Source organism: Leopardus geoffroyi, chromosome C2 (genome assembly GCF_018350155.1).
Source record: "Leopardus geoffroyi isolate Oge1 chromosome C2, O.geoffroyi_Oge1_pat1.0, whole genome shotgun sequence".
NCBI classification, from domain to species: domain Eukaryota; kingdom Metazoa; phylum Chordata; class Mammalia; order Carnivora; family Felidae; genus Leopardus; species Leopardus geoffroyi.
Genome location: NC_059333.1, coordinates 15,420,116 through 15,445,986, shown reverse-complemented (window position 1 = coordinate 15,445,986; position 25,871 = coordinate 15,420,116). Strand labels below are relative to the sequence as shown.

General features: G+C 39.9%; 1 protein-coding gene across 6 annotated transcripts in view; it reads right to left on the bottom strand.

Moving 5' to 3' along the window:
- Nucleotides 1–25,871, bottom strand: part of GRIK1 (glutamate ionotropic receptor kainate type subunit 1) — a 372,168-nt gene that overhangs the window by 86,801 nt on the left and 259,496 nt on the right. For all 6 annotated transcript variants that reach the window (XM_045501539.1, XM_045501540.1, XM_045501535.1 and 3 more), the window contains exons 5-7: nt 20,768–20,821; nt 17,622–17,795; nt 8,712–8,855 (exon numbers count right to left, since the gene is read on the bottom strand). In XM_045501539.1, coding sequence (XP_045357495.1) covers nt 8,712–8,855; nt 17,622–17,795; nt 20,768–20,821 — 372 coding nt within the window. The remainder of the gene's footprint in view (nt 1–8,711; nt 8,856–17,621; nt 17,796–20,767; nt 20,822–25,871) is intronic.

The following is a 25,871-nucleotide window of genomic DNA, read 5'->3' as shown; positions in this document are numbered from 1 at the left end:
AAAGGTCAACTGTACATTCAGTAAATGATCTGTTCCTCTACTTGGATTCTTTAGTTTCTTAATATTTGCACGTCGTATTACCTCTTTTCTTTCAAGGCTTTGTTCAAGTTTCACATGAACTCTGAGATACTTTCTAACTACCCTATGTAATATAGCAATACCCATTTTTTTTCCTTCAAAGACCCCTACACACTGTACCCACTACTGAATCTCGCTTTTCTGATACTCCTTGTCATTTTAAGTACTATATTTCCTTTTATATATGTCTGATTTCCCCACTATTGCATTCTTGGTGCTAGAATAATGTCTGCCACATGCTAGGTATTCAGTAGATATTTGTTGAATGAATGAATGATAGAATAGTAAATTTCAATGAAAAGGAATAAACTGGAAAAGTAATAAATATGAATCAAATTAGATATATTTCAACACAACATTGATTAGAAAAGGAAATTGCTGAATGAGATATATAGACTCACACCCACGAAACACATATACACACACACACCACCACACATATGACATTCACTTAAGTAAGTTAAACACATCCATGTGCATGTGAGCACATACACATGTACACATACATACAAACTGTGGTATAGAAAGCAAGTTCTTCAGTCCCTGTGATGCAGAACGAGGACATTAGAGGCCGAATGGGAGAAGCCAGGTAATTGACATGAGTCTCTGAAAGCTATCTTACAAACACCAATGTTATTTAGAATGACATAAACTAAGGAGAATTTGGCAAAACCTTCCATTCTATTCGAACACCCCTTTCTTCATTTCCAACAGGTGATTATTCATCTGGACACTGCCAATTTCAAAGATAGGTATCTTAGCACCTTAGTTCTATATAAGTATATATAATTGATAAAAACTGTAAACTATGAACATCTGGGAACTGATCTCATTTCTCTGTCTAGAGTTGTACAGGGATTGAGGGACAGACCTGAAAAATCCACTCTTTCTTTATCTCTAAATGTCTTAAATGTGAAGGGGTATTGGGGTAAATGGCTTTTATTTACACAGTGCAAAACTAGGTGGTGGTGCTGAAGAATAGGTTGGATTGCAGAAGCTTTTCAATAGGTGTAGAATGACAACTATATATGCAACCTTTTCCAAAGTCTAGAGATTTGAGTGAGTTGACTGCCAGATCTGATGTCATCTAATTAATCCAAGGGACAGCTTTTCCTGGCAATCAAAGTCAAATGGCATACAATATCGGGGAGTGTTACTCAGTGGAAACACAGCAGGATTAAACATGTCAGAGCTTTGCTTCTCCAGGGGCTTTGATTTTTTTTAATTCTGTAATTTTTCACCTGGATCCCATGTAAAAAAACAAACACTCAATACTGACCTATTAAGTAGAAGTCTGAATAAATATCAAGACAAATATAGGTGACTCAGTGGAGAATTTTATCTTCTACTGTTGGATTTTTAAGAGCTTAAATTTAATTATCTCATTTATATATTCAAATTAATAATCTTCATTTAGTCAAAATAGAACAAATAAATTACAACTTCATAGCAAAACAGGGGCAGAAAGCTGCCCATATTTTCAGTGATATCCCATTTAGGTTGGCATTTGGAAATAATTTTCACTCCTGTATAGTAAATTTATTTTGGACCAGATCAATGGGGGACTATTTATATAGTTTAAAATTAAGTATTAGCTCAGCAAAATTTATTAACAGTTTGGTGGATTTTAACTTCCTGAGTTCAATTCAATAAGCATCTTTTAAATGCCTGCCATGTGCAGGCACAGTGCTCTGAGGACACAAAGATAAATTGACTTTGCCCTCGTCCAAGGGAAAGATCTTACAGTGTCTGAATGAAGCACGTTAAACACTCACGTAGAGATGTAAAGCAGCTATGGAGTCAAGTTGAGGACCATCCCTAAATAGAGGTTCGGGAGAGGCTCACTAGAGAAAATGGGTTCTCAATAAGAGTAGTCCAAATAAACAATGGGAGGCAGTGCTTTCTAGGCTGAAAGGCATATGACAAAAGGGGTGTTATAAGGCAGGTTTTAGTCAGGAAAAGAGAGGTTCATCTGTCTCACTGTGTGAGAAAAGCATGGTAAATGCAGGAAACTAGAATCAAGTTTATGTCTGTAGAGGGTAGAATACCTACTACACATTATGTCACTCTATACATGACAACACTTATAAAAGCGTTGAGTATCAAGAAATGAGGCTCAGTGAGAGGTCATTTTAATAAACCAGGTGAAAAATGATGAAGGCAGAGGGCAAGGAATGTTGCTAAACATTTAGGATAGAAAGTTAACAGGACTTAATTAGATAAGTGTGCTGAGGTGGATGGAGAAGTTTAGACAACCTGCAGAGTTCTGGTTTGAGTGACAAGCTCTATTTTACTGTAATGTTTCAACCCAGTTACCATTGTGATAGCTATCAGGATGCCAGAGTGCGTAGATAAGCACTACCAAGTTCCCTATGCATATATACAGAGGAAATGTCCCTCAGAGATTGTCCTAGAAGTTTTGGACCTGACCATGAGGTCAAGGATTTATAAAAGGGGTCACATGCATGAAAGAGGCAGTTGCTGGAGAGATTTATCCAGAAAGAGCTGCTGTTTCTCTGTGAGTTGTGCTCTTCTGCCTTCAGGATGCCCTTTTTGAATCCTGGTAAGTAGGATTTCAAGGGGCCATTCAGGGAAATCTGAAACAAGTTGGCTGCAATTGGAGAAGCAGAAGACTAATGGCTGACTCAAACATGAGGAAGTCAAGGTAGACTATGGACAGTGGTGTGGCCCCTAGGTGACAAAAGAGGACTACAGAATATCTGACGAATTGAGGTGGTCAGGAAATACTGCATCATGATCAGAGGTACTCCCAGGATACCCAAGGAAGGGTGATTGGGTGTTTCCTGGGTGCTAGATTTGAATCCAGAGTGCCTTGGTGGGAGTATAGTCAATAAGACTGTTGAGAGGGGTGAAGAGGTTTCAACAGAAAAAAGCAAGAGGTGTACCACTGTGTATCACAGGGCTGAAGAAGCATGATATGCTTCCATCTGAAAAAGACCCATTATTTGGGTCAAAGAAACATCAGGAAAGACTGCCCACCTGGAAATCATAAACAGTCAAAGAAAATCCTTCAAGGAAAAGAGTTAGGCTTAAAAATTCCCCAGGCGCACCTGGGGACATGAGCTTAGACTATTGGCTGGATCCAGAGAGTACAGAACAGTCCTGTCAAGCAAAAGTGTTCTCACTCTTTTTGAGCCTGGCAGGACGTGCAACAGCTAAGGGTATGGCAAGGAAGTAAGTGAGGAAAGGAGAAAGAGAGAAACCAACCACACGTCTCCTCTCCCCTAGTCTCCCAGAAGACTTGAGCTCAAAGGGAGGAGAGATTTCATGTTAAATCACATTGGACTTCTGAGTAATATTAGAATAGAAATTCGAATTCGAGTTCCTAAGTTGAAGATCAACTTAAAGGGACCCTCAGACTGTCACTGCTTTAAGTAAACACAAAAATCATGGAAAATCCTATTTTCACTGAATAATTTTAAGTGGATGATAGGAGCAACACTAAATTGGTTTTGCTGTCCCACTAGTTGTGTTTGTTTGACATCCCAGTTAACATTGTCAGTTATTGACATTGGGCTTTTGTAGCAATAATAGCTTTAATAGATAACATGACAGATTCTATTTGGGAATTTGTTGATGTGGGGGTGTCAGTAGGATATGCAGATGGATGTTTTCCAATAGAGAAGTAGCTACATGAATTTAGACCGAAGGGAGAAGTCAGGGTTGTACGCAAGAAATACTTAGATATCTCCTTGTGCATTTTTTTTCCCTTTTAGCTCTCTATGAGTGTGGACCACTTCCAAACCAAGATATCTATAATTCTTCAATAATCTTTGTGGGTTTATCTGCTTTAATCAAACTTACACAAGGATACTGAGATAAACTGAAATATCACATTTTTGTGCCTCAAGAACAGTGACTTTTCATCAATTATCAATCAGATTGGATTTTCTCAGCTCAGCAGGCAATTTTAATCAATCGTCTTTCCATATTTTCTTAACCTCATTTCTCACCACTTTTACATGCGACTGCCCCTTCTGACCCCAACAGAAGGTCAACTCTTTATGCTTCATTTATACTTTTGCTGTTCACCATGTTGGAACCCACTTTCAACCAAATTCTATTTTCAGTACCCAATTCAGGTCCTCTTAACATGGGTTTCAGGCCAACTAGGGTAGTTGTAAGGCCTCTGAGACTGCAGATGAATATTTCTGCCTTTTGTGGGAACAATGCAGCCATGCTTTAAGTCAGTTTTCATATAGGGTCTGTAACCCAGAAAATAGTTAAGTACCACTGACATAACCTAAAATATATAATTCACTTCACTGTGCCCATATTTCAATGCCCCTCCCAGCACCTGCAATTACAGACCCTCTTCTTCCAAGATGCCTCAGTGTGCTTGCTTCTGCTGCACCTGCTCCCACTGATTGCCCCACGGCCAGCTGGAACTTACTCTGGGTCCAGAGTAACTTCTGACCACAGACAGGAAGTCCTTTGGCTTCCTCAGCCCCCACATTCAGCTACCATTTCTATGACTGACCTGAGATGTGGTTTGCTAGGGTTTTTTGGTAGCTCAACCTGGTTGATGATTACCTAATGTTTTGGGTCCCTCTTGAACAATCATATACATGCTCTACCATCGAAAGTTTCCCTCATTCCCTGGCATCACTGCAGTTGGCTCCCTGTGCCATGTCTCTTTCCACGGGACTCCTGATTTTCCACTGCTGGGTCCTGTCCTCCATTTTGCAAATGCTGCTACTTCATCTTGGACTCCAATAATAATAATGTTGACACCAATAAGAACAATATTGATTACATGTAAGCATGTTACATTACATGTAAGCATTACAACATGTAAGCATTCAGTGCTTACATAAGCCAGGCAATATATTTAATGTTTTATGTGCAATGCCTCATTTCTTCCTGACAACTGCCTTACCTGATAGACATTTTTAAGGGAACCTTCCATTTATGATAGCTACCCTTTACTGAGCAACCATTACATGCCACACATTTTGCTAGGCTGTACATATATGTAATCCCCACAAACACATAGAATTTTTATCTGCATTTTATAGAAGAGGAACCGAGAATAAAGAGTCTCAATGACTAAGTTCACATAGACAGCAAGTTGCAATTAAATCTCAGGGTCTGTGTCCCCAGTGCCAGAGTTAAATAGGCTGGCCTATTCCTCAGACCCCTGCCTCACTTCTTCACCAGAACCTATGGTCCTGGTAGACAAGTCTAGATGACCCTGTTTTTTGCCTCAATGAATTGTTTCTGGATACGATATTCATATCCCGTGTCTTTCCTATAGTACCTGCTTATAGGTCTTGTGCATTCAGTTCCTTTGCCTGTTCATTCATTCATTTATTAGCTCACTCACTTGTCTGGCATCTACTTATTGGGTGTTCATTCTGTGCCCCGTCTTATGCAAGAACTAGGGAAACAAGACTGGAAAAGCACAGCTTGGAGATAGACATGTAAATAAATATGATGATCTAACGACTGTGATGGAGCCAAAGAGCCAAAATTTATGAGTCAAGGTCAGCATAGAGAAGCTAGTGCTTGAGTTGAGACATAAAGGGTGGCCCAGAGGAGACCTTTCAACCAGAGGCAAGAGAATTTGGTGGGAGCATATTGCCAAGTTCAGGGAGCCCCAGTAGGTTCAGCACGTGCTGGGATTGGGGCAGGAGATGAGAGGGATGGCATAGGAGATCAGAAACCAGAGCACTGGAGACCCTGAAGATTCTGCCAATAAGTGTAGGTTTTATTCCAGACACACGAAAGCTTCAAAGGAAGTCTGTCATTTCTCCACTGTGTCGAATTTGTATAGTAGATAGTAAAATCCACATCTTCCAGTTTGGGGGGGAGACAGTTCCCTGTAGTGCCAAGTTAGTTTTACTTGTATGATGGAGTCTCAGTACCTCTTGCTGGGTGGGGATTTATCATCTCCTAATATATTTGCTTAGCAAATGCCTAGAGAGGTGACACTGTGACACACTCTACCAGGTTTAAAATGTCCTTTAATTCTTCCTCTCTCGAGTCGGCCTGAAACACCAAAGGGTGGTTAGCCTGAATAACTTGTCTGCAAGGCTTACTGATTCTAAATGATGTGTGAAGTTATCAGGGATTAGTGCACACACAACCACCTCTCTGCTTGGAAAGTTTACCTCCTGTGACAAATTTCATCTTCACCCCATAAATTCAACCTGCTGACTTGCTCCTTTACATGATTTCTGATTATAGTTTGGAAATCCTTTAAAAAGTGATAGTTACTAAACGAAAGGACCCAGGGAAGTTTTAGGACCACGTGCCTTACTAAAACCCTATGCCTGCAAAATTTTGTTGAATTAGGTACTCTTTGAAAGAAACACCTGCATTCTGTCACGTTTGCATGTTTTGGCCTGTCTCAGAATTCCTTCCATGCAATCTTTCAACAGGCTGGGACACTGCTCCGGGTCGCTCCCTATCCCATCTCTGCAGGTACCTGTGTCCTGCCAAGGGCGGCATATGGCGTTGTGACTCAGGAGACAAAAAAGATGAGCACAATGGTGACAAAAGTTTTCAACCCATGATGCACCTCTCCCTTCAACCCCCAACTGTGGAGCCTGAGAATGGGGAATTCGCTCTTTGGAGTAAAAGATCATAAAATGCTTTCTTGCTTTCATTGTGGTCCCTCATCTTGGAGTTCATTATTTCTTTAAACATGCCTAACTGTAGCTTGGAAATTTTACTTTCTTATACAAGCAAAAAGATGCTTGGGGTGCTCTGAGTGTTTGATCCTGAGCTTTCATGTGGCCTCATGCCTTTCCTTGCACTGGTACGAGATGAAAGGAAACCAGCTGTTTTCTTGTTAAAGATCAAGGTGATCAGGATAGTGATTCAAGACCTAGCGCTGATTGCTGCAGGGAGAGCAGAGGCTGGGTGATGTTATTCCGTTAGGCACGGTATGTCAGATTTCTGTGGCTGTCAGAAAGAGTATTTCATTTCATGCCTATTTGTGATTTCTTTGTTGTTGTTGTTGTTGTTGCTGGGTTTCAATTCCTGGCATCATACTCAGTAAACTGAATGAGGCTATTATTAGTAGTCTATCCGAATGGTAAGAGAAGAGCTAATATCTCAGATTCTTACTATGTTTCTGTGCTGTTCTTAACAACCTCACTTTTTATCCTCACAATAATGCTATGAGATAGAAGGTGTCATTCCCATTTTACAGAAGAGAATATTGAGACACAAGAGTTTAAGTAACTCTTAACTTCAGGTAGTTAATGAAGTTAAGTAACTCAACTTCATTGTGTGGGTTATACTGCTCACAAATGTTAGTAGAGCTGGGATTTAAACCCAAGGAACCACACCAGGATTAGGGTGAGGTAAGAGAGGTTCCCTAGGGCACAAAATTTAAGGCAGCACTCCCTTGAAGTCTCGTGTAGGTGCAGGGCTCAAACCTGAGAGTGAGTGCCTCCTTGAATCGCATTCCCAGGGAAGTTCTTTGCTGCTTGCCATACCCTAGACTCAGCCTTGCTTTGGAGGCTGAGTAGTGTTAAATCTCATGGCATACTGCCTCTCTGGTTCTCATCCTTCTGGATCAGAGTCATCTGTTAACAGGGAAGTAGATTGAACAGCCCAGGAGAGGGTTTGTAGAGACAAGCAGGGATGGAGCCCAAAGTAGGATTTCTCCCTTGCTCTTGGCTGGGCATTCTTGTCTTGTACTATGTGCCCTCCCATTCTTTTCTTTTCTGACTTTGTCTCACCTCAACCATCTCCAATACAGAGGGCAATAAAGATGCTCTTCACTTGAGAGGTAAATTTCTGCATCCCATAGAGAAAACATTAGAGCAGCATCACAGAGGAGGGTGTGTACTCAGACCTTATTTCATCTTGTCAAGTCCAGACACACCCTGAGGTATATGTTGATGTCAAAGCTAATCCAAGGACACATATCTATGAGAGAAATCTCAGAATCTTAGAACAGGGTCTGCTGAGAAGTCAAATTGCACCAGAGAAAAGGAAAGTGTGTGTGTGTGTGTGTGGGGGGGGGGGGGTAGTCCAGGATCTCAGGGCAATCATGAAGAACTCAGAGAAGACCTTGAAAATCTTTTAGTGCACTTGGTCAGTTTTGAATAGGACTGGACTTTTCTGGTGTGCTGACAAATGGCAAAATAATTGCTCTTTCATTAGGACAAACAGATCCCTCTGTTCAGTCATGCACAACTTGATATTTAGGAAATCACTGGAATTATGGGATGAATTATGAATTTAGGAAACCACTGGAATTATGGGATACCAGGTGGGAACTATCCCTGGTATCTCTCAGTGATGGGCAAACCCATTCTTTGACTCAATGCGGCCTGGAATAAGCACCTATGAGCTCCTAATCACATATGTGGAGGAGAGCCAGCAGCAAATGAGATGAGCATAGCGGAGATGAAGGAGAGTGAGTATTACGGTCTGGTAGCTTCTTTGAACTTCTCAACATCATGCTAGAAAAGTTCTGGTAGTCCTTCTAGATAAACATTTACCAGTGAAATCCCAGCAGATTGGATGATGATGGTTTCTCCTCCTTTATAGATATCATACCACCAAAGCCATGTGGGAAGACCACTCTAAATCAACAAGTCAAACAGCATTCTGCGTAGGGAAGAACTGGGCTGTGAACGAGTAGCACTTGCCTCTTTAATTAGGTTCATAAATCTGGGTCCAAGGCGCCATGGCTTGTGTCGATGACACTGTAAGGAGCTGACGGTCAGCTGGGAAGCCCGGTGGGAGGCAATGGCCACCATGTACACGGCATCATACATCAGAGCCGCTTCAGTCTGTGAAGGAAAACACACATCACATCTTCAGTTCCACCTTTGTTTACCTTCCTTTACCTGCAAAAACATTCTGCCTGCTTCCTTTATCTCGTATTTGTCTGATCTCAACAACCATTCATTCTCCAGCTGAATAGTCTTCACTCTCCAGTAGCTATTTTTCTCTAACATAATACCTCCTACTCCACAGTAAACTGGAGTCATAGCTCTGCTTTGTTTTGAGTTCTTAAAAAAAATAAAACAAAAATACAAAAAATAAAAAGCCCACCTCACCGATGTCAGCCACATAAGTCTTGATTCGGGGAACAAATATTTGGAGCTTCTTCTGTGTTAAGCATGGTGTTAAGATCAACTACATTGAGTTAGAAGTTACTAAGCCTCAACATTTTAATATGAGATTTTGTTTTTTAGGACTTATACCCATTTATATGTTTATTTGCTTGTTTCTATTTGGTAGAAAGAAACAGATTCAAGCAAAACTAATAGGTAATTTCCAAATAGAGATACTTGTGCTCTTTGCTTCTATTTACTAGAGCCAAGAAGGTCTGAGATATGGAATCAAATCAAACAGCAGGTTGTAAGAGACCTTCTGAAAAACAGACCTGTGTAACTAGCTCAGAATACACCTTCTTTTATCAGCATTTGCTTTTTTTGATAGAAAGTGTAAGTAGTTATTGCTTTTGGGGATTGGGCATCTCATTCTTCCCTTCCTCATGATATTTCTCTCACTTGCAAAATTTCACACAAAACTGCTAGAATTTTTATAAAAATATTGTCATGTTTTCTTAAGGATAAAATCATATAATACCTTCACATTTTAGTGGAGGGTTTTCATCACAAATTTATTTGAAATTCTCAACAAGCTCCCCAAATCAACAGAACAGATAGATAAAACTACTGATGTAGGAAAACTGACCTTTAGACAGGATATTGACTTGTGTAGAAACATACATATAGCCAACAATTGGTAGAGTTAAACCTAGAATTCAGGTCATAGATCAAAGATTATCATGTATTTTTTTTTTCAGAAATCTGTTGATTCAACATGTATTATGCACTTACTGAGCATGTCTTAATGGAGGTGGAAAGAGAGGGTAAGGGTTACTACATCTTGCACTTTATCCATCTATGAGGCCAGAGAGTATCTCCACTTTAAATCTGTTCCCTATGCAATTGCTATCATGGCATTTTCCATATGTATTTATAGTGACATCTGTTTCTCATAAGAATGTGGGTTTTGTGAATGCAGAAATGGTTCAACTTCATTCTCTCTCTCACCTCCCTATATATACATATATAAATTTAATTTAATATTTATATATAATATATATTTAATGCTTATTTATGTTGAGAGAGAGTGTGTGTGCACGTGTGCACACAGGTGGGGGGGGCGGTGGGCAGAGAGAGAGAGAATCCCAAGCAGGCTCCTCACTGTTATCACAAAGCCCAATGTCAGGCTTCATCTCACGAACTGTTAGATCACGACCTGAGCCAAAATCACGAGTCTGATGCTTAACCTACTGAGCCACCCAGCACTCCTCGACTTTATTCTGTAGTGGCTAGCAGAGTTACTGGCATATAAAAGGTCCTTAATAAATGTTTGCAGAAGGAAGTCATGGTATCTCTTGCCTTAAAATGAGATACATTTTTGTGAGACCTGTATAACGCCAAGGCTTTAAGATGTCCTTCTAAGATAAATTGTTTCATCAAGCATCCATGTTCTTCACCATTCTCCTTTATCAATTTGGTGGAATTGAAGGAGAGTAATCTATTGGTAGAATGAGACCTTTTGAAACTCAATCAGTAACAATAGCTGACTTTTGTCAAGTTCTTATTATAAGTCAGGTGCTACCTTGACACGAAATCCTCACCATAACTGTTACTCTTTTGCGGTTAAAGAAGTAACCAGGTTAAACAGCATCCCCAACCTAGTGGAGGGAAAACCAAGATTCAAAACAAGGAGGTTGGTGCTCGGGTTTGTCTTCACAACCACGAAACTGAACTAACTGCTTCTAAAGCAAGTTTTTGTCTGATGATTTAATAAATACAATAATAGCTCAATTATGGTGAATATTCACTGACAACTTACTACACACCAGGCACTATAAGCATTTTCCACATGCCGTGTCCTTAAATTGTTGAAACGATACCTTTGAAATAGGCAAAGTCCCCATTACACAGACAGGGAAATGGAGACTTGGAGAAGTAACTTTAGGAAATAACTTTGATAGCTCCCTAACTTATTAGGCAAGTGAGAATTTCACCTCAAGATGTAAACTTAGATTTCAGAGCTCACGCTCTGAAAAACCGCTTAACTGCTATGCTATGAGGACCTGGACCTTTTTAGCAGTGGGATATGCTTTTCATAAATTTGTATGTGAAATCACTAGTTGACAAATGGAATGATTTGGTACAGACGTGTGAGGAGTAACGTTCCAATGATCTAATGTTTTCATAAGCTGGGCTTAGAAAGGATTCTGACTTTCTTTGTCAAGGCTGCCTCTGCACTGGGCTGGGAAATAACATGGTTCACAACCATGGGCCTGATCTGTGCTTTTCAAATTCGAAGAAGAGAACCATTTATTCTAAAACCATGCTTCCTCTTGAAGTGCAGTGTTTTCTCAGATGGAAGAGACATGTCCTCTACCTATTTTATAGCACTAATAAACTATCCCTGAATTTCCTTTCCTCTTTAGTTCCGTGCTGGAGGCCAGTGACAGAGCAGCAACCCTCAAGTCATTTTAAGTAAATTAAAAAAAAAAAAATTGGCCTGTGTTTCAGAGTTTGTTTTTCCAAATGCGTTTCTGTGCACATTTTATTTATATCGGAAGCCTGAACGAAACCCCATTACTCAGTGCCCCTAAGAAAATCTTTTAACCGCAACATGGATCATGAAACAAGCATATGAAAAGCAGTCTCACACAATGTTTTAGTTATCACAACAGCATGCGATGGGTTAACTTAACAGCATGGGTTAACTCAGCAGGTCTGGGGTGCTCACACTCTACGTATTCAAAGAAAAGACTGACCTTTGGTTACTGGGAAAAAACACCCCAAACCTTGGCTGATCATAGTGATTTTGTATCTTTGGGGTCTTGGGCATTGCTAAAGAGTGTCAGCCAACAGTGTGATTTATGACGAATGCCTATTTTTGTTCATCTGGGGCCCCGGGCTGCGCTATTTCAGTTTGCCCTCAGGAACTGCTGAGTGACTAAGACTAAGACTAAGTAACTAAGGTCAGATATGGGGCTGCTCTGTGCCTACGTGACTGACTCCCGATAAAAAACCCTCACACCAAGGCTTGGGTGAGCTTCCCAGGTTAGTAACACTTCACACATGTCCCACATCATTGCTGTAGAGAATGAAATACTGTCAACACAACTTTTCTGGGAGGGGAACACTAGTAGTTTCTGCATAGTTTCTCCTGGACTGTGTGCCCTTTGTAACTTTTTCCTCTGATGGTTTTAATCTATATCCTTTTGCTGCAATAAACTGAAACTACGGGTCTAATAGCTCTGCTGATTTCTGTGAGTCCTTCTACCAAATCATCAAACCTGAATATGGTCCTGGGGACCCCAACACAATCCAGTGAGATGCTACACCTTAGGAATGAGGATTAGTGACAGGATGTGGCTTTACGGAGTCCTTGCATTTTGCTCTCTTCCTGGTATATAACACTGTTGGGAAAAGCTGGACAAGATCGGGGTGCTGAAGGAAGACTTAGTCCTTGTGGAGCGAATGGGCAGAAAGTATGGATTTCCCATCTTCTCTGCAAATTTAGAAATATTCACTAACCTGGTATGGTTAGTGAATATCAAATATCTTCTCTTCTAAAAGAGAAGTTCTCCCAAATAACACCCTTTCCCTTCATTTCCTAAATTTACTCTCTTACTTGGGTCCTCTATTAAAATATCTCACCCACAGCATACAGCTAGCAGAATTTGTCTCTTAGTACGAATTAGCTAGTTTCCCTTGTGGGGGTGGATGCTGTTGAGGAGCCAAAGTAGTGGGAGAGGCAGTGAACATCCTGAGTTGGGAATGATGCTGCAAAGAGCGAGCCGCAAGCAAACCAGGGTTTGGAAAAGGGCTGTAGAGGTAGTAAAGATATAAGATATATAGTACTCACAATCTAGAAATTTGGTAATGAAGGCAGCAACTCCAGCAGGTCCAGTGAGACCCGGCACAGAGGTTGACATATTGTAACGCGAAGAAGCATTTTTAGCTTTTGAGAGAGACAGGGAGGAGTTGGAAAAAGAGGACCATATGTGGAGTTGGAAAACATACCCAGGTGATTCCACTGGTCGCAGAAGGTCACACAGGTGCCAGGGAAGGAGCCATCCTGGGCTCCATGGGCAAGCCAAGAAATTTGTCTCTTGTAAACAAAAAGGATTCTGCCTCTGCATTTCAGAATGCCTTTTGTTCTTTGATGAGTACACACTGGCTTCACAGCAGGTACCATCAAGTAAATTCAATTCTATGTCCTGGAGGCTTTGTAGACATTATCTAATTTAATCTATAGAGCACTGCACAGTATTATTTTACAGATTTACAGATGAGCTAGCAGGCTCCTAGAGGCTAAATAACCTAGTCAGGTCGTTCAGTTATTCAGGGGACATAGTCAGTACTTAACGTAGGCTTTGCTTATCTGAAATCCCACAGCCCATTGTCTTTCATCACTGGAGTGAACGTTTAGGTGGACACTCAAAAGTGCCTCCCTTTTGGGTCATGCTAGGAAATACTCACATGTGACATAAAACTACTGACCTAACTTGGTATTGTGAATGCATTTAACGGACCGGGAAGGCCAATGATAGACCGGCATTGTGTTGTTTCTCTGATTCCTATGTAGTGTTGAATCATATATAGTTTTGGTTCACAGTCAGAGAGGAATCTATCCTAAAATGAACCGCTCCATTATCCCAGTCTATCTAAAAGCCAATAGATTAAATCAGACCAAATGTTAAGGGAAATTTAAACGTAGTGAAAAGAAATGAAGTACATTTCATAAAATCACTCCAACCTCTATTGAGTTAATTAACACTTCGGTTGATAAAACACCTTCTTTTTTTAATCTCAAGATGTTTTAAATAACGAGTTTCACTATTTTTGGACTCTACTGACTCAGTAACAGTTTTCTCAACTTAATTTTAACCATATTTTTAAAGTCAACATTTTATCCCTTTAATTACATCTATGGCTCTTAAGTCTGGAGTCAATATTTTTCATCTTGGACATGCTTTTCATGTTTGGATGTGTTTTGATATATATCATAATATTATTTGATGATATTTTAGTGTATGACGTTCTAAGAAATTTTTAATAGTTAAACATATTAAAGGGGCACCTGGGTGGCTCAGTCGGTTAAGTCTCTGACTTTTGATTTTAGCTCAGTTAATGATTTCACAGTTTGTGAGTTCGAGCCCCACGTCAGACGCTGTTGTGACGGCACAGAGTCTGCTTGGGATTCTCTCTCCCTCCACTTTCCCTGCCCCTTCCCCACTCTTGCTCTCTCAAAAGAAATAAATTTCAAAAAAACATTAAAGAGGACATTAGACAAATAGGTGGGAAGTAAAAACACATGGGTGTTTTTAAAAATATTTAAAATTTTTCTACATTATATATTTATAAGACATCTGTATATGTATGTAGTGCACACAAAAATATAACTATATATAGGGCAACAGGGAAATTCACATCGGAGAGTGGTGGTATAATGCATACAATTTCAGAGAATGCAATTCTATTAGAGTAATGGTGTAACTTAAATATTAACAGTGGTTAGTCTAGGCTAATTTTTAAAATAATATTAATAGTTTAGAATAATCTCTATCTGCACTACTCAGGCCTATTTCTTATTTATAGGAACTCTCTTTGGACTTTTACAGAATTATTTCGGGACTATATGAATATTTTTCATTTAACATCTTGGTCTTAGCAGATGCTCAATTCTTATTTATTTAGTATTAGTTCCTTTATTAAATACATAGTTATTTAAGGCCTGCTTTGTGCCAGGCCTTTCCCAGTGCTGGGGATGAGGCAGATCACAAAACGACAAAGTCTCTGTCCTCATGGAGCTTATATTCATGTAAGGGAAAGCATAGAACAAACAAATCAAAGTATAGTGTATTAAGTCACAGGGCTACAGAGCAAGAGAAAACAGGCTATGGGAGAGAGAATAACAGCAGGGAGCTACTATTTAGATTATTTAGATAGGGGATTCATAGCAGGCTTCTCTGATGAAGTGGCAAACCGGAATCAGGGAGGGTTTTAGGTAGTGAGAGCCACAAATGATACAGATACATGAAGGAATAAAACATGAGATCTGAGGACTACAGACCCTGTGGAACTGAAACCAGGGGACGTTTCATCAGTAAGGTCGAGAAGAAAAGAGTCTGAGTACAGAGGCGACACGAGAACAAAGATTTGTTAGATCTGGGCCCCAGCTTGGAGACATGGGGTGTGCTCTCTTGACTCAGATTAGTCCACTGAGTGCCTTTAAAGCTGCTCTTTAAATTTGCTGTGACTCAGTTTCTACATCCCCAAACGGGTCCCCTTTACTAGAAGCAAAAAGGAAACAGTGAACTGGTAAATGGACTCTTTGGGTAAATAAAGGTCAATATCATGCTTCATGGGATAAATTTCAAAACTATACCTATTTTTTTTTTCTTTCTATGGTATCTACATGAGATGGCGGATACTAACTGAACTTACTGCAATAATCGTTTTACAATATATGTAAGTCAACCTGTTAAGCTGTACACATTCTACAATGTGTACAATTATATCTCAGTAAAATTGGGGGCAAACAATTCTGCATGACCATGGGATCCAACTTCTAGTTGGTGCTGTGTTCTACCACATTTTTGACTAGTCTAGACATGACCTGATATAGCTATACTCCCCACTTTTAGTGCCCTGGTGAGCCCTTCTCTTCTGTTCTGATAAACCCCTATTTTCTTTTTTATAGTATATAATAATAACAATAAGCAATAACAGAGCCTAGAGATCTCTTTCTTAGGGGAGATGACAGTCATAAACTTTAGGCAAAACAGGACCTCTTCCACCCATTGGAACTTGGCTCTGTCATGCCTCTTGCCCACGGGACTGTCATTTGCCCAGGTCACCAAGAGCTGTGCTGGGGAAATAGCAGTACCCCGTGCCTGGCCTGAGTCAGTGTGAGTTGTGAGGCTCTTTCCTCCTTATTAATGATTTTCCTCATCTCAGTCAATATGTACAAACTGTCCTGTCAGCTCAGTATAATTGAATACAACAGATGCTTTTTTTTTTTTAAATAAATTAAGCCATCCTTGTGATGAACATTTACTGTTTGGCATGAATCCACCATCTGTGTTAACATAGCTCCAAACTGTAACTTTTTTAGTGGTATATACCAAGCAGAGGTAACAATTATTTGAGATCTTATCCTATGATAGAAATCTCATTGGGGGCAGGGAGGATGGTCAGAGGGTTTTGAGCCATATTTGAACTTACTGGAACTACAAATCCAAGAGGAAAACGAGAAAAACCAGTGTATTAGCATAGCTCTCTGTCTCTCTCTGTCTCTGACTCTTTCTCTCTCTCTGGCTTGCTCCTCCCCTTTCAGAAAGCCTAGTATTTCCTCAGATATTCTCTACTTGTTCTTATTCAAAGCAACATTTTAAATCACCCAAGGCTCATTTGTACCAAAATGCTTCCCATCATTATCTCTCAGATCACTTTGTGTATTTTAAGAGTTATTTCAGGTTTGAAAAACAGACAGGGAGCTTGAACGTGGAATCATCCAGAACCACTTCATTCATTCATTTATTTTTTCTACTCACTTGTTTCTCATGAAAAAGAAATCCCAAGTTCATTTCTCTGCAAGATGATACCTTTCAGTTATCAGTAAATTGCATCTTTAAAGCAAGAGTGCTTCTCCCGATGATGGCAAGAGAGAAATGAAATACTAGGCCAATTTCAAATGCTATTACCTGCCTGCATTCCCAGTGTCTTTCCCTTTAGATGACACTATTCCTACATAGAAAGCTTTTTTTTTTTTTTTATCTCCTGCTATTTTCTTCATCACACAGGGAGCTTCATTAGAGAAATAAAACTAGAGTAGGTGCCTTTGACAACAGAAGACAAATGATGTTAGCAAGAAGCTCTCTGATGAGGCAGTTTGCAATTTATCTGTTCAGCAGAGTACCTCTCCTTTGTCAGGGGGTGGGTCTGGCAACTGCTTCAAGAGCAACATATGGCTGGTGTGAATCACTGTCAATGTCTGCAAAGGTGTTCCTGTACATATCCAGGCAGGAAGAACGTGAACACGCCAACTGTATGTAAATCTGGCACTTTTCCATGTGTGCCGCTGCTTGCTGAGATGTGGCAGAAACGAGGAAGGCAGAAATGAGGTTCTGTCTAATTTTTGTAGGCAGCTTGTTCCTCTTCTTTCTCTCCCTTCTTCCCAAGGCCACATTCCCAGGGGCAAAACTCTCTCCACTTACCCTCGCTTTGGTTTCCGCCTTGGCTCCATCTGGCTGACAATGGTGGCTACTCTTATTAACTTGATCTGAGGCGTGTACAGCCAGAAGGCTGAAAATAGCAGTTTTTGAGTGTAGCCATGCCGAGGCATTGAAAATACCTGAAAAGTTTACTCCTTCTTCTTTCATTCAAGTCAAGGCACAGGTTGTGATACGTTTACTCACACTAGGGAAGGCATGCGAGATTCTTAACCCAAACCCTGAGGAATTCAAACATCACCTCAATTGATTCTGTTTTAAGACTACTTACTGTCATCATGCCATCCAAAAGGCCAGTCTCTGGCCTGGGGGGGGCCTGCAGTCTCTCCATGGACCACTTCTCAATGATGGAGGACACGCGAGGGTTGTCAATATTAAGCAGCCGAAACCCGGTCATGTTTACACCACTGTACCTATAGAGTTCCAGATCTAAAGCAAATAAGTCCTGCGCAGTATTAAAAATGATAAAAGTAGAAAGGGTTAACATTTTCAATGCTCTCTATGCAAAAGAGAATAACGATCGCAGAAGCAACAGATTAAAACTAAAATGGCAAACATCCTCATGCCACTTCATGAAAGAACATTTCCTATGGTTCTTCCTTTGTGTGTTGCCTGAGAAGCTCTAAGGCAGTGGACAGTTTTTGTTTGCATCTATTTTTTTGCAACACTGTTAGAGTTTGGGCAAATCAAGAAGAGGAATTTGGCTGTCAATAATTAGTATGCCCTTGGGTATTCTGAGAAGTTGGAGAATTCTGTCCAGGGTATAGTGTTTGGGGTGTTGGAAGGTATCTTTGTGTCCACTTGTTCTGATGCTTTTATTTTATACATGAGGACACTGAAAATCTGAGTGGTGATGTGATTGGTTCAAGAATGAACCACTTGTCAGTTCCTCCCTTCTCCATCACATCTGGCTGCCTCAGATCTTATAAAGGTGGTGGAATTTGGAACTTGCATATGCATTTGACAGGAAGATCATTTCCAGGAGGAAAAATTACCATTTCGTGGCTCATTGAAAATCACCCATGTCCCATACATTGAGTGCATGAAGAAGGTTCACCAGACACAAGCTCTGAATAGGAAGCGAAGGGTTCTCTTCAGAGAATAAATTGGAGCATAGAGTTGTGTGAACCTGGGTATCACAACAGTAGAACTAGTTCCCTGTCAGACAGTGTTTCCAGAAAAAAACATTTAATCCACTCGTGTCTTCCATGACAGAGGAGGCTGAGTGTAAACCAGGGGTTTATGTTGATTCATATTTAAAACAGATCTATGCGATAATTGCAACTTTTTTCTTATGAAGAAAGGTTTGACTCTAAAATGCCATTAAAAATGCCTCACATTGAAGAATAAACCAGACTTCCAAAATAACATTTACCAGGAAAAAAAAAAAGAGAAAAACTTCCATGGAAATTTCCTAACGGTGTAAATGCTTTATGGAAGTGCAATGCAAGATAGTATCTTATCAGTGATGACCGCAGTTCTAAGGAGAAAGAAATAGCTTCAGAAATACCTCATGATTTGTATTTGCAGAAGATGCATCCAGATTTGTTCTTTTGAAGAATTCTTCTCTACACTGCCACCCTTTCCCAAGATAATGTTGGATTAGACTGTAGAATTTTAAGAGGGCAGCTCTGTGCTCCTGGCTCAGTATCAGAAAAAGAGTACTGCCTTCTAAAGTGTTATATATATATTTTTCCTTTTGTACTATGTAACTCTCTTTCTCCTTTTAAGTTTTATTAATACTCATGGGCAAGAAGGGTAAGAATATATAAAAGCAAAGCATGGAAGAATGCAGCTAAAACCAAAGGAAAATGCTTAAAGAAGCAAAGTTAAAGAAGAAGACCTAGAAAGATTTCCACCCAATGAATGGAAGAGAAGTTACTCAAACTACAAAAGGTCAGACAGAAAATTCCAGAATGCATATGGAATCCTTCACAGACTCCATAGTACATAACGCAGTGTGCTAAAATGGATACATTACACAGGTGCAAAATTAGGTGGGCTTAAAAGTTGAGGTTTCTATGCAATATAGAATACGGAAAGTCTAGGGTCCGATTTGCAACAGCTGCTTGTCAGGGAAGGATGAAAAAAGCAAGACTATGAGAGTAAGTTGTTTGTTCCTGAAAGGTCTCTGTGAAGACCAGCCTTTTTTTTGTTCATATTCTTTCTCAAATTTCAACAAAACTAGCCTTAGGAGGGTGCACAGCCAGGGATGATAGAAATTTCTGTGGCAGGTGGCCATGCCACCTTGAGTAGAACTCAGGTATCCATGGTGATGGGGAGATGGTTGTACTCGTGACCTAAGATGCTTTCCAGGTCTCAAGGTTTCCCTTGACTGTTCTGACAGAAGACCTGATTAGGATGTCCATGAGGGAGGGAAGATCATGGAAACTTTATTTCAAGATCTTCTGCCCTGCATCCCACTCCCTTGTCCCAAGCTCTGGAGCAGTGATGATTTTGGCACTTGCCCCAGAACATTGGTCTCATGATGTCCTCTGTACCTCTTCATGCTCTCAGAGATACTTGAGTAAGGAATAGAATGAACTGTTTCTATCAGTAGTATTTATTCAAGGACAGCTGGTCCTTGTTCCAAATTCTTATATTTCCCTTACTCATCAGCCTCCCTTGCAAGTTTTATTTGGTAAAATGGTACTTAATACATTTCCCAGAATCTGGGTGGATTTCAGTGGACACACCTTAACAGAGTAGTAAAGAAGGTTGGTTTTACGTTTTCTTTTCATGTAAGAAAGTGGAATGTGTGTGTGTGTGTGTGTGTGTGTGTGTGTGTGTGTATGTGTGTGTTGGGAGGGGTGTAGTGGGGGGTGCACAGATTTTTGAAATTGAATGAGAGCTATCACATCATTCACATGTGTTCAATGCCCTAAGTCATTCTCCCTTGATCTGATACTCTCAAAATTTAGTGTTGTTTCTTAATTTCTTAGGCTCAGTGCCATTTTTTTTTTTTTTATGGTGAAGAATATTCTCTGTGCAAAGCATCTCTGATGCTCCTTTTCTTAATGGTCTTCAAAACACCTGACAGGTGACCCCTGGCTAAGCCAGCTATCTACTGGACTTGGGCAGGTAAATCACATAGATCAAAAAAGCCAAGATATACTTTAGTGTTCCTTCTAATGTATATAGAAAATGTAGATGATTCTTCTTTATGCATATGCACTTTGACAGTTTCTATTTAATGGAAGTATCATTTTAATCCCTTTTCAGATGTATATACATAGATGCTAGTTTAAAAAAGAAAAAAAAACCCTGCTGTTCAGCATTTCTGGATTAAAAGGTTTCTTAGGAAAGTAATACAAATCTCCATGACAATATCCTGCCTCTGACACTGGTGGGGATGACTTTGAAATAACTGGAAATGTTTCCTATAGCATGGAATACGTTTCTACCAGATGTGCTTACCAGGGTTGTGAAAAAGTAGTGATAGTACTCAGTCATCATGCCCATGAACAGAATCTGCAAAAGAGAAATACGGGGAAAGAATCAGAAACAGAATTATAATAAGAAATAGATCATGAGTAGGGCAATTGCAATAGCTTGAGGACATAGAACAGGAAGAGGCTTTGGAAACCCATGGATTCAGCAGATCAGAAACCTGAGACAGATCAGTGGCTGATGTGGGCTGACGCGGACCCAGGCCATTAACCTCCATCCAATATTCTTTCATCAGACTATGTTCGATCTTCATTGAAGTGGCAGGTCTAACGATCAAATTTAAAAATAGTTTATGCTCACCAAAGTTAATATTTGGAATTGTTCTTAATAATGCAGTGTTTTACTTTCTTTATTGCCTAGGTTTCTGAGTAACACCATGCTTAGATAGATATTTTATTGATCTCCTTAGCTTTAATACTTACCATAATGCCTCAGAGTAGAACTTATTAAATGTTGAATTGCAATACTGGTATGTAGATGTATTTAAATGAGGATTTATACATATGCATATCTCTGAAGCCTCTCTCTCTACTGCTCTCCCATCTTACCCCACAGTGTGAGGAGGGGAAAAGAGGATTTGTTTATAGATAGAAGGATGGGGACCATTCCTGTACAAATGCCACACCACCTCTTAATTCTGATCCCCAGTTACCTACTTGGGATCTTGACAGTTCCAGACATTCTGTGTGTATTGTTTTTACCTAGAAGGGGAGGGGGAAAGAAGGTGAGCAGAAAGGACAAGCTTTCTGGGTAGAGGTAGTTTATTAAACTGTGATCTTATTTTGGATTCCTGGAAATGGTGTCCACTGAGGAGAAATAGTTGCAAATGACTTGGAGATAAGCAACAGTTTCTAAATCTCCCAAATCAAGGGCATCGCCTTCCTTGGGGGCAGGTCAGCAAAGGACTATTTGGGTGCTGTTTCTCGGTATTTGTATAGAAATGAATGCAGAAACCTAGGAAATAAAATTTCCAAGTCGGTTCTCCCCACAACTCTGATAAATTCTGAATGCAAATGAGAATACCCTCTGGAAATTTTAAAATCGGATATTCTTAGACTCCATTACAGAGCCATCCTGAATTGGAATTCCTCAGAGCAGAGTTTGGATTTCTGTATTTCACAGCAGTGGTTGAGAATCACCAATATATGGAAAACATGTCCATTCACAACAAAGAACAGACTTTTATAACTGCAATTGAAGAAATGGATTGCAAAGATCTCAGGAAAGGCAACATATGTTATCAGAGGTCCTAGAAAGTGCCTAAGATATGTAAACTAGAGTGATTTCATGTGAAAAGGTATAAAGAATGAAGAGAGTATTCAATGACAGCACTGAACACACCAATCAGACACTTTTTTTGCCCTCTTCTGCTAATGTGGAGACCAGAGGAATATTTAGTGAAATTGTAATGTCATGAAGGTAAGACAAATGACAGGAAACTCTCTCTGAATCCTGAGCCCCACCGTGTGTAAGTCACTCCTATGGTGATAACAAGACTGAGCTCACAAAAGAATTTTAAAAAGGGTAGAATTGCTTTAGGGCCATCAATAACGTTTAAAGCCATGCATGGTGAGGTCTTGTTAGCTGGTCTCTTATATCATCGGAGCATAAAGAGCTAACCTGCCACGGTCAGTCAGGAATCCAATTTTTCACTTTGGTTGTTAGATAGTGTAATTGCAGCCAAGCCTACCTCTTGAAAGAGGACTGGGCAAGTTTTATGTCAAGATATAGAGCTGGACACTGAGGTTTAAAATATCGTTTCTAACACTGAAAAAGCAACAAAAAGGCACCTGAGTTTTCAGCTTTTCACTGGGCTGACTTTTCTTTTAAAATGTGATTTCGGAGGGGCTCCTGGGTGGCTCAATCTGTTAAGCATCTCACTTTTGGTTTCGGCTCAGGTTATGATCTCGTGCTTCGTGAGTTCAAGCCCCACATTGGGCTCTACGCTTGGCAGTGCAGACCCTGCTTAGGACTCTCTCTCTCTCCCTCTCTGCTCCTCCCCTTGCTCATTCTCTCTTTCTCTTTCTTAAAAATAAATAAGTGAATTAACAAAATAAAAAATAAGAATAATACGTGATTTGGAGACGTTTGGTCGCCAATTGAGGGCATAGGCTTTTTTTTTTTTAAACATTTTTTTATTGGATGCAAATATTCATTCGATATGCCTTGTATTTAATGTCAGAAAAAAGTTATGAAGACACAGTGAATATTCGTCTAACAGGTCTACTTTTATTGCAGATAGAACTCTTAGGTCATCCGGGTATACTTTTTATTTGGCACGCTAGAAAAACCTCCATTCTTGACTTTCCTACTTAGTGCCTCGGTGAGTTTCTCCTAGTTCTTCCTTTGAATTTCCTATAAATGGAAAATAAGAAACGAGTATAGTCATGGATCATTCACCTGCTACCTTTGTGTACTCACTAGGACACAGGTGATTGAGACGCTTCTAGATAAGAATAAAGCCAGTAGCATCAAAAGTGGTGCTTTTTAAGCAATCATCCATGTAAGAGTCTGTAGACTGGTTGGAGCCAGCAGTTTGTCATCTAATAATAGTATACTTTATAAATAAAAGTATTGCATTCACATGATGATTTTCTCTCTGCACATTGGTATTTCCACTAAAAGTCATTAAGGGATTAAGAAAATGTCACATCAAGATAAATGTCAGTTTTTCAAATAAAAAAGTATAATCATGATATGGGGAGTTTTCTAATCTTGGCAAAACTGACTTTTTCCTAAGAAACGTTACCCTCTTTGAATTTTGATAGCGTACTTATCTGCCCGACTAACTGAGTGGTGCTGACCTAGGCAGTGTGTACCTTACCAAAGCAATATTGCTAGAAACTAGTTCTGGCTATCTCTAAATCATTTTTTACAGCACTAAACACACCACATCGCACGCATTAATATGAAATGAATGTGGCTGTCAATACTGTTCATATTACCCTTCATTCTTCCACTAATATTTTCTTTTGATAGTGTTTGTTTCTTAACAGGATTAGTCTTATTTAACAACCCTTGACATCATATCATTGACCTCGATTGATAGACAGTAAAAACTCCAGCCCTTTCAATAACATTATCTATCTGTAATAGGGGCAATACTGAGAATCTACTACTCTTCTTGATTTTAGAAGACCCATAGTTTAGACACCATTGATGCCATTGCCAATTTCCCATCTTGAAACGCAAATGGCAGGATTGCATTTCTTGTTCTCTTGTACTTGGGGGGAGCCATGTGCCGATTTTGGCCAAAGAGGTGGGGAAGATCCTGACATGTCACCCTCCAGAGACTCACCCTGGATAGGTGATTACCATGGTTATCAGGGCCATAGTAAGCTGTTTTTCTTCTGAATAAAAACAATTTTCTGTTGCATGAGTTTTGCAAGGCATGGAGGTGTTCTTTTTCATGACTTTGTTTTGACTGCTGGGGAGTTTAGGGTGAAAACTGTGGGTTCTTCATTAGCAACTAGTAGGAACACAATGTATATATTCTATGTGTGCTCATGCAATTCAGCTTTGTTTTTCTTATCTAATATTTGTCTTTGTTCCAACTCCTCTCCCCTTTAAAATGTATTTATCACTTTGTTTCAAATGTACTTTCTAGGCTGCTTTAATTCCTTGTGTAATAGAACTATAGTGCATAATAAATAATCATGATTGGGAGAAGCTAAAAGATTTTTTTCTCACGAAGAGGGATGAACTGTTCGGGTCTGAGGTAGCTGAGTTGGGTTCGAGTAGCAAAAAAGGCCCCCCAAAATGCTATTTGTTGTTAATAATAAGAGCTCAATTATAAGAGCTCAAGAGAGACTATGGTAGTTAATTTTATGTGTCAACCTGACTGGGCCAGTGGATGCCCAGATTAAACATTATCTCTGGGAGTGTCTGTGAGGGTGTTTCCAGATGAGATAAGCTGTTGAAATGGTGACTCAGTAAAGCAGATGTTCCCCTCCCCACAATATGGTGGGCATCATCCTGTCCACTGAGAACCTGGATGGAACAGAACTGCAGAAGGAGGAGAATATGTCCTTTTACCTCCTGCCTGACTACCTGAGCTGGAACTTTGGCTTTCTCCTGGCCTTGGACTAAGATTTTCACCACTGGCCTTTCTGGTTCTCAGGCCTTCAGACTCAAATAGGACTTACACCATGGCTTTCCTGGCTCTCCACCTTGTGGATGGCAGATTGTAGGCCTTCTCAGCCTCCAGAGTCATGTGAACCAATTCCCCAATAAGTCTCTTCATATCTCTCTCCTATTGGTTCGGTTTCTCTGGAGAACCCTGACTAATACAGAGAAGACTACCAAAAGACTAAAAATCTTGATACTCTGAATACATTTGATATTCCATGCTATCTAGAAAACATAATCCTTAAGCCAGCAAGAGGAAGGGTACCTGATACCTATTTGAAGAGATTCTCTGGATTAGGATATCACGGAAATGCCACATACTATTCTGTTGTTTCAGTGGCTAGAAAATAATTACTGTTTTTTTTTTTTTCTCCCCCTTTGGTAGTTAAAATGAATCATGAAGATAGAAAAGAACTCATTGACAGTTGACTCTCAAAAGGACAATTCTAATGGTCCCACCATTATTAAAATACCCTGGGGCAGTTACTGCTCATTAACAATGGTGGCCTCACCTCCGCCCATCCACTCTCTGGAATTTTTACAATAGGACACTTATGACCTTGTTCACAGTAGCATTGACTTTCCTTTTCTATTCTCAGCAAAGACTATCTCTTGGAATTAGATGGGTTATCATATGCAGCCCAAGCAGCACAAAGATCACATTTTAGTTTGTCTGAAGAGCCCTCATTCAAGTCTTGAGGAAGATAACCGAGACAGTTAGTGGGCTCTAACTCCTGTGTTTAGTGACACAGTTGGCCTATGAGATACCTGGAAAGTCTCTGGGTAGAAGTCTTCTGATAACATTTCCTGGTATCTCAAGAAGTCTGTACCCTATTTGAGCCTGGTCACTTTCTAGAAGGCAATGCAGTGCTATAGAGGCAGTAACAAAAAATTCTCTACAAATTCTCAGCATCCATTGCTAAGGGCAAGCCATATGTCACAA